Source organism: Chenopodium quinoa, unplaced genomic scaffold (genome assembly GCF_001683475.1).
Source record: "Chenopodium quinoa cultivar QQ74 unplaced genomic scaffold, ASM168347v1, whole genome shotgun sequence".
Classification (NCBI taxonomy): Eukaryota; Viridiplantae; Streptophyta; class Magnoliopsida; order Caryophyllales; family Amaranthaceae; genus Chenopodium; species Chenopodium quinoa.
Window position 1 is genome coordinate 4,649,471 of NW_018744304.1, and position 11,059 is coordinate 4,660,529.

Genomic DNA, 11,059 nt, shown 5'->3' on the forward strand with positions numbered 1-11,059 from the left:
ACACATTCTCCACCCGGTCACCGTCCGGGTGGAGATTTCCTCTTCTCCTTCTCCCTTGACAATGGTCATTCCACCTTTATTTGGAACCACGTGAACCGGGCTAACCCACTTGCTATCAGAGATAGCATAAATTATGCCCGCTTCACGCAATTTCAAGATTTCCTTCTTGACAACCTCTTGGAGGTTGGGGTTCAACCTCCTTTGAGGCTCAATCGAGGTGAATTGATCATCCTCAAGATGAATACGATGCATGCACAAAGAGGGGCTAATACCTTTGATATCATCAATGCTATACCCTATCACATTTCTATATTTTCTAAACATAACAAGCAATTTTTCCAAATCAAGACCATCATGGGTAGCATTGACAATAATAGGGTATTCCCCTTCATTTCCAAGATAAGCATATTTTGAAGAGGGGGGAAGGGGTTTGAGTTCTACCTTGGGAGGTGGCTTGGAACTCTCCTCCATTTTCTCCTCTAGTTCAAGCTCTTCTTTATCCTCTTGTTGTTCATGGTCTTCCTCCATTTGAGTTTCCTCCATGGCCATGACAAACTCTTTTGCTTCTTGAGAGTGATACTCTTCCTTGCATGTAAGAGCTTCAACCATTGGATCTTAAGGCTTCATCATAATCCTTCCCAAACGTCCAACTCCTCATTCACAACAACCCTATAGCATTTTTCAACAATGGGGGTCTTGAGCAACTAAGAGAACTCAAACATAATCTTTTCATCGGCAACCTCACATGTAATGGTGTTGTTATTGCAATTGATCACCGCCCCCAAAGTCTTAAGAGCTTCACGGCCAAAAATCAAAGGAGTATCAACATCTTCTTCCATATCCATCACTACAAAATCACAAGGCACATAAATATGTCAAACTTGAATAGGAACATCTTCAAGCTCACCACAAGGCAATTTCAACAAACGGTCGGCCAATTGGATAGTCTTCCTTGTAGGGATCATTTCAATGTTAAGCTTTTGAGCAATGGATAGAGGAATCAAACTAACACTCGCCCCAAGATCGGCTAAGGCACCCCTAGCTTCCATGTTCCCAATCTTTACCGGCAAAGTGAAACTTCTCGGATCTTTTTGCTTCTAGGGCATCTTATGTTGAACAAGTGCACTCACTTGATGGGGAAGAGTGATGAGCTCATCGTTGAGCTTCCTCTTGTTGGTGAGAATATCCTTGAGGAACTTGGAGTATGAAGGCATTTGTGTGACAACTTCGATGAAAGGGAAGGTTGGTGTGCAAATTCTTCATCACACTAAGGAACTTTGCAAACTTGTCATTTAAATTCCTCTCCGCAAGTCGACCGGGAAATGGAACCGGCCCATCGAGATTCCTAGCTTCACTAGGAGTCGAAGTTGTATTCTCATGTTTAAGCTTCTTCTTCTCTATACTTCTTTCTTTATCAACAACCTTCTCTTCTTCAACCTCCTTGTCTTCACCCACACTCTCTTCTCCTCACTATCCCCCTCCTTAGGACCCTCATAGGATGTACCCGATCTCAACGTGATTGCCTTGCAAGAGTCGGGTTTCATGATGTTGGAAGGGTTAGTTTGTGATTGTCCGGGTAGAGTAGAAGGTGAGTTGAAAGGGACTCTCTCGGCCAATTGAGCTAGTTGTGAATCAACCATCTTGTTATGAGCCTTGACCTCTTGCATTTGTTGATTCATGGCTTGAAGTTGTTGAAGAATTTGGGTTTGAGTAGAATCGGGTTGAGATGCTTGCTCTTAACTCCTTTGAGCCGCTTGTTATTGATTGTTGTATTGGTTTTTATTATTGTGTTGGTTGTTTCTTGGGTAATTTCCTCTTGGGTTTTAGGTTTGAAATGGAGGTGGGATTTGGTATTGAGGATTGGAGTTGTACGATTGTTGAGCTTGTTGATTATTGTTGAGGTAAGTGAGCAAATCCGGGTGGTGGTTGCCTCCAAGCTACTCCACCGCCACTTCCCCTATATCCATCTTGTCTTGTGTTGTATGCCGCCACATGCTCGGGGCTTAAACCTCCACAATAAGATGTATCGTGGTTCGTTCCACCACAATTTTGACAAGAGAAAGAATTGACTGGAGAGGAGCTTGCCCCACTATTGACACTCGTATTTAACTTTGCAAGCCCTTTTGTCAAAAGCTCAATTTGATGTTGTAATTGATCAACCTTCTCCAATTCATACTTTCCACCCTTCTTTGGTGCATTCCTCCTTCTACCACCGCAAGAGTAGTTCTTCACTACCTCTTCAATTGTTGTTTCAACTTGATTTTGGGGGACCTTAATCAATTGTCCACCCGCCACCGCATCCAAGTTAGCTCTAGACATAGGTTCCAATCCATCATAGAAGAATCGCATGTGCAAGCTTTGATTGTATTCATGGTGAGGACATGCTTGTACCAACTCTTTGAATCTTTCCCAAGCTTCACTAAGAATCTCATCTGCTTCTTGTTCAAATGATACAATCTCCCTTCTCATTTCGGCGGTCTTTTCTTCGGAAATTAACCTCTTCAAGAATGCCTTGACTATCTCTCTCCATGTTGTAAGAGAATTTGGCTTAACTTGTTTGAGCCACTTCTTTGCCCTACCCGAAAGAGATTGTCGAAATAAGTGCATACAGATGTATTCTTGAGAAACTTGATTGGTTTGAATCATGGCACAAATCTCAAGAAATTTATCAAGGTGCTCAATAGGATCTTCACTTGGAGAACCTGAAAATTGTTCCGCTTGTACCATTCTAGTGTATTGAGGATGAATGGTAAAGTTGGTTTCCGTGACAGGTGGCAAAATCCCTCCTGTGAGCTCATAATCCTCAGGATTCCCAAACTCACGAAACAAAACATCATCTTCTTGTCCCACCATTTCCTCGCTTTGAGAATTTAAAGACCAAGAATCACTCTCACTAACAACAATAGCACCAAGACCTCGCCCCTCTTCTTGATAGAGTCTACGGACTTGTCTCAAAGTGCGGTCGATTTCGTGGTCAATGTAATGTGTAGGAGGTCCTTGAGATCTCCTTTGCATCCACCAAAGCTAAGCAAATAATTAGCAATGACTAGCAAGAGAGTAAAGGAACAAAATAAAAAGCAACAAATCCAATAATAACACAATAAGAGTGCAAAATAAGTCGTTTCCCCGGCAACGGCGCCAAAAATTTGATCGGAGGACAATAGGTCGTGTCTACTATCCTAGATCAAATCAACAATTTATATTCCTAACCTAACTCTATCAAGTTTACACTAGATAGTGGTAAGCTAGGGTCGAACCACAAGGAAATGGGGTATTGCACAATCAAGGTGAAATAAACAATCTATTGCAAGTAACAAGGGGTAAATTGGTTTGTTTTTTAGAATATCTAAGATTAAACTATCTACTAAGAAGTGATTAAAACAAGCAAATAAAGGAGTTAAACTAGAGCCACTAAAATAAAGGTGAAAGATAAGATTTTAATGGAAATATGATCAAAAACACTAGGGAGAAGGGGTTCCAATCATGATCTACTAAGATAACTATGATAATCATCATGGATTCATGCCAAGCAGTACAAACTCTACTCTAAATGATTCATTATCTTGCAATCACTCAAAGTAAGTCAATGAAATCGATCAAACCTAAACTAGATCATTCTCATGCATCTAATCTAGAACTCAAATATTTGGGCTAGAGGTGCATAACAATAGCACCAAACGCAATAAGCACAAAATCATCAATTCAAGGCAAAACCCAATCAATCATTAATATAAACTCAATCAATTATGATTTTCACCCCCTTCCCTAGCTAGAAATCTAAGCTAGCACTACTACAAATCCCGTCCTTTTGAGACGCTTTTTTCCATTATTTACGGCATTGAAAAGCGTTGCCATTTTTTTCTCGACGCTTTATAAAAGCGTCGAGAAAAAGTGAGTCGAGAAATTTGCGACTCTTTGGTGTCACAAATCTCGACACCTTTTTATGTCACAATATTTTGTGACGCTTTAAAACGTCGAGAATCTCGACGACTATCTATGTCCAAATTAACATACGAAGCGTCGACATTAGCTGAAATTGGCGCACTTTATTGACATTTTCGACACTTTTTGTTGTCTAAAAGCATTAAATTGGTGACGATTTTTGTGTCTAGAGTTTCAAACATTTGATATTCAATATTTTTGGGACGGTTTTTTCGTCTATATTTTCTACATTAGGGACATTTTTTCTTGTCCATATTATTAAAAAAAATATCTAAAATATATTTAACAAAAAAACGTGCGTTTCAATGAAAAAAAAATTTACCAAATAATTGGACCAAACTTTTTTTTTTATTTCATATAGGTATATTATAGTATATGTACAATATCTCACAGTAACGAGATTTCTATTACAACAGATATAATTCCAACTTATACTTCATTCGTGACTAGTTGTAGTGGAACAAATCTGCTCATTTCTCTCAAAAAATCTTCAATCAATCTCCAATTTAGCTGCTCCTTAATATACTTGCAAGAGGGCGTAAAGCAAAGTTCATGAAAAATGGAGGAAGAAAGGAAGAGTGGAAGCAACTGCCCTTGAAGGATGCCTGATGCAAAAAATAAAATAAAAAAAAGGTTAAAATTATCAACAACCTTATACTTGTAATCCTCAAATAGAAGTAGCTGCAGCAGGGAAGGAAGGAAGCGACTCAAAATTCCTTCCTGAACATTCTCCCCCGTATACCTTGACACCACTAGCAGCATGTGAGCCTAGACCCACCTTTCTAGCAATAGTTTCTTTATAATGAAATGAAGCAAAGGCTTTCAAAGCTCTCACGCACTCATAAAACAATTCAGAATCCCGCACCAAAACAAGGTAGAGGAACAGATGCATCAATGCCTGGTATATAAATAAGAAAACAGAACTTTATCAGTGGTTCTCCAACTATACTGAAGCTTAAAATGGCAGCCCTGCTAACAAAGTAATAATAAGATCTAGAAAAATTTCAATCTAAGATAAATACCTAACTTATTGGTGTATGCTTGCCTAACATAGAATGACATTCATGATATTCCAAAGTTAAAGCAAGCTATAAAGCTGGTTCAATAATATTCTTTTGGCCAAGTAAGTTTGTAGCATATCATATGTTATTGATAAAAAAAAGAACATAAAAAAGAAAACATATATAGTTATCATTATCAATCCAACAATTGGACACACCAAATCAATACTGATAGAAATCTGAACAAAAAGGCAAACTCGCCCAAATCAACAGGTTAGTGTGCGCTATCCATGCTGCTGTGACTCCGAACACAGCACCTTTAGATGTACCTTCAGGCTTTAGTCCTTTATAGGTATGTTTTTGTGTAAGACCAAAATGAAAAAAGACTTAAAGAAGATATTCAGCATAATCTATAAGAGTAGTTAAAAACAGTAAAAACTGATTTAACAATCTGATCAATACCCCCAACTTCACTACCAGATCTAAGATTAGTCACAACTTGATTTAGTAAGACTTTAAGTCAATTAAAAACTTGATTTATAAATTTAAAATTATAAAAGACTTAAGGAGCGTCTCAAGAACTAACTAGGACATAAAACTACAAATTTACTAGAATAAAATTTTGCAGCCAAAGCACATAAACTAATATGTAGATTTACGGCCAATATATGAGAAAAAAAAAAATTGAAGTACATACAATATTCATTTCATTAGATTGCTTGATAATAATTACGACATCAATATAAACTGCCCAGAACAATCCTTCGTATAGTTGTATATAAATTCTAACCAGAACAAACCAAAAAACATAAACAAATCTCAATTAGCTAGTTAGTAATTAGGTGTAGATATTCAATCTCAGAAAATCAAATCCGATTCAAACTTTAAAAAAGTTTAATCTAGCTTATAACTAAAAGAATTAACACTAACATTAAGTTTATCATCTCTACAAGACCACTAATATGAGAAAAAGCTACTGATCATTAAAGAAAAGAGCATTAAAAGTTAATTCAAATAATGAAAGTAGATAAAAGACAAATCTTACTTTATCTTAATCTAATATCTAACATACATTAAATCATTCCCATCTAATCAACATACACACAATTACAACTAAGTAATAATTCTATTAGTACTACTACTTGGATTATAATAACCAATATTGGAGATTAAAGTTCCAAAAATCATATAGCTGCTGAACATAAGAAATCAACGAGCGACTGGACAAGAAGATATTAATTGTAAGACAATAATCTACCTCATAATCGTGAATCATTTGCATGCCGATTCTAGATAGATAGTCTATAGCTGCTCCTAATTTAATGGCTTCACCAATAGCTAGTGTTCTAGCCTCAAATCTGAGCCAACAGAGTGAAATTTTAAATCACAATCATACATAAAAATAAAAAAATAAAGAATATGAAAGAAAGAAAAAAAAACTCAATCATGAATATTGGTGTATAAAAGCTAAGAATGAATATTTCGTAATATAAGCACCAAGATATTAAAGCTCAATGTCATCTAAGACAAAATTTATACACATAGTAAGCACTCTTCTTTTTTAGAAATTACATGAATAAATCACCTAAAGTGTAAAGAGATTAAAGACAATTCATTAACAAGTAAGAATAAGTAACCTCTCACATGGAGTACCACACCAGTACACCACCCCTCACAAAAAGGCAAGCTCTCTGGCTTGGGAAATTTAATCATATCTCACACCCCACCTAGTCACCTACTCCTTTTCCCATCTACCATAACCACACATAATAACTAACAACATCAATAAAATACAAGTACTTGTCAAATAATGAGCATATATCAGATACTACACTAACAATACTTGCTCAACCTGTACACCAAATCCGAGCAATGGATACACTTGATCCTAAAAATCATAGGTGATTCAAACAAATCATTGCATGAGCAAAAATATACAATCTCAGAGCATTTCTTCTACATAAGTATTGCTCTATATGAAAGCGACATAGCAGATTTTGCACAAGATAAACTAAATAAAACATTAATTTACAAGATTTACAATAATTTGCAAATAGTTAAATCGATTCCTGAAACTACAAAGTAGGAAATTTTTGGAAATTTGGCAAACTATAATGCACATCATTTGTATCAGCTTAATTAAATACAATAAATCGAAAAAAGAAACAAAAAATCAATTACCCATCTAAGCAAATTTATTATTTCAGTTAGGGGGTGGGGTGCATTAGCTTTAAAAACTCTGCAACTGCAACTAAACAAAGTACATTTGATCACTTTTAGACTCGCCGAGAAGGGCACTAATATTTGATTCAATGTGAGCCTCTGGTCTTCCAAATGCGTAGCAGAAACATAATTCTCCTAGTGAATAAGGGCTGGAACACCCTTGAGCTAAATCCTTGACCCTCCAAGGATAAGTTGGCCTATTTCCTGCATAAGCTCTCAAAAGTGTAGCCATTACTAAAATCCAATATCAACATTAAAGCAACAGAGAGTAGTAGAAGGGTTATTTGTCAGCCAAAACAAGGATGCAATTAGATTTGATATTTCCAACTTCCTCTTTAAATTTATTGAGCACCTCATTGAAGCTTGCTACTGTAGGATCCAATATCTTTAACCCCCTCTTTTTTTCCTGATAATTTTCTCAAAAATATTAGAATAGTGACAATGTATCTTATCTTCTATAAAAAATTTAGAACAATGGCAAATGATTTTGTTTTGAAATGCGCAAAGATATAAAAAAAATAGAATTTCAATCAAAACACACAAATATAACCAAGAGGCTTCAATTCTCACTTCAAACCCAATAAGCCTACAATAGCAACGTGAAATTTGTTAGGAACAACAAAAATAGACATAAACATCAATAACCCGACTCATAAAAAAATAAAAAAGGAACGCTTAAAAAAACTGTAATATCAAAAAATGTTCCCCTTTTTTTTTAGCTTAGAAAACCCCATGAGCAGTAGTAAGCATAGGAAGCAACAACATCTAAGCAGAGGAAGCAGCAGCAGCATCAAGCATAGGCTGGTGGCAGGCTGGCAGCAGCATCAAGCATAGGCGGTGGCAGGCTGGCAGCAGCATCAAGCATAGGCGGTGGTAGGCTGGCAGCAGCATGTAGCAACGTTAAGCATAGGTAGCAACAGCTTCCAACAGTATCAATAGCAGCAAGATTTAATCACATACAAGGGAAAAATGAACGCATAAGAAAATAGTAGCAGCAAGAAACACGGGAATAAAAAGTGCAATAATATTTTCAAACACCCTCAATATACCCTAAATGACACAAGAAATCCCTACAGAAAATTACAGAACAACTCTATTAAAATCCCACCCAAACAGCAAGAATAAACCAATTCGAACCAAAACAGACCAGTCGGAGCTCAGTTTAATAGCAAATAAACTCCAAAAATTCTGAAATTTTAAAGGCAAAAAGTAGACAAAAAAACACCCAAACTCAAAAAAAGAATCACCTAAAAAGCTTCTCTAACGAAGGAGAACGAGCCAAACAAAGTCAGCACTCACAGCAGCTCCTACGAAAATCAATGCGAAGTGTGATGGAATTGTGAGACGAAAACAATGCGATCAAGCTCATTTAAAAACATGAAATAAAAGGCTAATATTCTAAATTGAATTAAACCAGAAGCACAAAATGAAACATAACAGAACCCTAAAATCTCAATTACTCATGAAGCTAACCCATATCTAAACATAATCTGTTAGATTATTGAAAAATATAACATTAAAAACAAATTTGGTCTGTACCTTAATATTATCGATCGGCACTCAGAGGGACGACATTGATTACAATTTTGGATCAAGATCTATAAATTGATTCAAAGAGAGATGAAGATCTGAATTTTAAATTGATTTACCTAAAATTGAAATTGAATCCAAGAAGGACAAAGATCTGAAATTGAAATTGATGTACCTCAATTTGAAGAATCTGGTTCACAAAATGATCTTCCTCACATTGAAATTACTTCGAGAAAAACAAAGATCTGAGATTGGAAACAATGGTTCCATAAGTGTCTTTGTAGAATTCGGATTGAAAGAGAGAAGAGTAGAGTTCGGATTGTAACTAGAGGTTTTTGTTTTTGTGTTTGTGTTCTTGTTCGGTGGTTTCATTTACCCTAAATTCTACCATTGAGGGTTTCTTGCAGTCACGTGTGGGGCACGTGTTATGTTCTCGACGCTTTTTAACGTCGAAAATAATTTCGACATGCAAAAGCGTCGAGATAATACGCATAGTATAATTAATAGTTAACGCTGCTTGCCTAGCGTCGAAGGTCCAGCGTCGAGAAAATGCTCTTTTTGTAGTAGTGTAGAGAAAGGAAACTAGCCATATCAACTACACTAAACATGTATTCAATCCCAACAAAACTAAACATGATTCAAAACCAAAGGAAAGGCAATAAAATAAGTAAAAGCAAGAATCTTTATGGAAATAAACACTATTAAGAGCAATAAAACCAAATAGAAGATAAGGGATAAAGAGATTACTATTGTTAAACTTGAAGGATTAAGCAAACATGGACTAGTTGTATTGAAGAGATGATAGCTTGAAGAAAACTTGAAAATATCTTGATTACAACAATGAAAACTTGAAGGTTAAGCTACTTTCTCTCTCTAGAATGTTGATGCTCTCTCTCTACAATGTTTTTCAATGGAATAGTGAATGATAGTCCCTAAAGTTCTCATGAAATTCAAGCTAAAGGCTATATATAGTTTCTTGATAAAACAAAGGAAATGGGTGAGGGAGAGGCCTCTCCAGCAAGGCTGCCGCGCCCTCTCTGTTGTGGGTACGTAGTTGCCAAAACCCAGCTCGCCGCGCCCGCGGCCACCTATGCCGCACCCGCGGCTAATAGAGTCGCGCCCTCTCTTTGCCATCTCCCAGCCATCTCTAGAAACTGGGTGTTCAACTAGTGACAAATAAGGGGGAATTCTCTAGTGAAAAAGGGTGAAATGGTGGCGTAAACGCCACTCATCATGCACCACACGCACCACCGGTGTGTGCAGACGTGAGGGGAGAGAAGAGAGTGAATGTGTGAGGCTTTAGGGTTTGGTTGCTAGTGTAACATCATAGAAATTCCTTTCCTTTGAAATACCTGTTTTACTCTTTTAAAAATACGAATTAGGAGATTCTAAGACATTACCGCCACCGTGAAAACGGATAAGGCAATTATCAAAGACTCACAACGGAAGACTCACTTCAAAAATCATTCAAAACAAGTTAACTTAAAAAGTCAAACCAAACGAAAGTAAAGTCAAACCAAAGTTAAACGAAGTCAACCTACAACTTGGAACCATTGTAGGCCCTTATCAACCCAATACAAATTTTAAAAAAACCATTGTTTTAGTCTCACAAGCAAAATATATGATAATCAAAACAATAAACCACATCATATTCTTATAGAAACTAAGCATGACTCGCTCTTCACTCATGTCCATCATGAATATGGTTCATCACCTGAAAAGCTTCTTTTTTACTTTGTCCCCACTACTCGCCATTAAAAATGGGTCGCCGTAGGGCCAAGATAAAGACAAGGCCAAACAAACATACAAACACACAATCAGCAATGCTGAGTACATAAGCGTAAACAGTACACACTAACATGCTTTCATCCTATCAACACACAACTTACCTTGTTGCACCTATTACAAGCATACAACACGACCAACCAATAAATAGCTAAATAAATTTCTTATTTAATTTGATTACGCATCGAATAGGTTTCCCACCAAATCTCTGCCCTAAATAAATTGAAGTAAACTACACCGGAAGCTAACCGGGTAAGCAAATGCCACATGAAAGTGAGTGGATGTCCTGCGCATATAATAATAAAGAAAAATACAGCGTCCTGTAATTCCAGTAGAAGTTATGGTCAAATATAAAGACGCATAACTCCCCCTATATGTTCATACTCAAGGTATACACGTTCCAAGAGTTTTGGTGCGTAATCTCTTTCACTTTACGTGATTTACATATTTTTAGACTTAGTGATGACTCTCAAACCATAATACAATCAATCATAATAAATCAGTCAAGCAATCAAACACGCCAATTTAATTCTTTAATAATTAGTGACCACATAAATTTAATGTTGAATCCTTTTTAA

The 11,059-nt window shown here is 36.5% G+C and overlaps 1 protein-coding gene across 6 annotated transcripts; it reads right to left on the reverse strand.

Moving 5' to 3' along the window:
* Positions 1-4,271: 4,271 nt before the first annotated feature.
* Positions 4,272-9,042, reverse strand: LOC110695666. 6 transcript variants are annotated; one of them, XM_021872893.1, is made up of 7 exons: positions 8,872-9,042; positions 8,706-8,764; positions 8,414-8,473; positions 7,208-8,044; positions 6,202-6,301; positions 4,685-4,801; positions 4,272-4,547 (listed from the first exon to the last, which is right to left on the reverse strand). In XM_021872893.1, exons 4-7 carry the CDS (start codon positions 7,396-7,398, stop codon positions 4,449-4,451), a joined length of 507 nt encoding a protein of 168 aa, XP_021728585.1. In that variant the 5' UTR covers positions 7,399-8,044; positions 8,414-8,473; positions 8,706-8,764; positions 8,872-9,042; the 3' UTR covers positions 4,272-4,448. The 6 variants fall into 6 exon arrangements, 5 of the variants coding, with proteins under 5 accessions (XP_021728585.1, XP_021728584.1, XP_021728581.1 ...); XM_021872892.1 differs by having other exon boundaries at positions 4,721-4,840; XM_021872889.1 differs by having other exon boundaries at positions 4,685-4,840.
* Between the last annotated feature and the right edge of the window lie 2,017 nt (positions 9,043-11,059).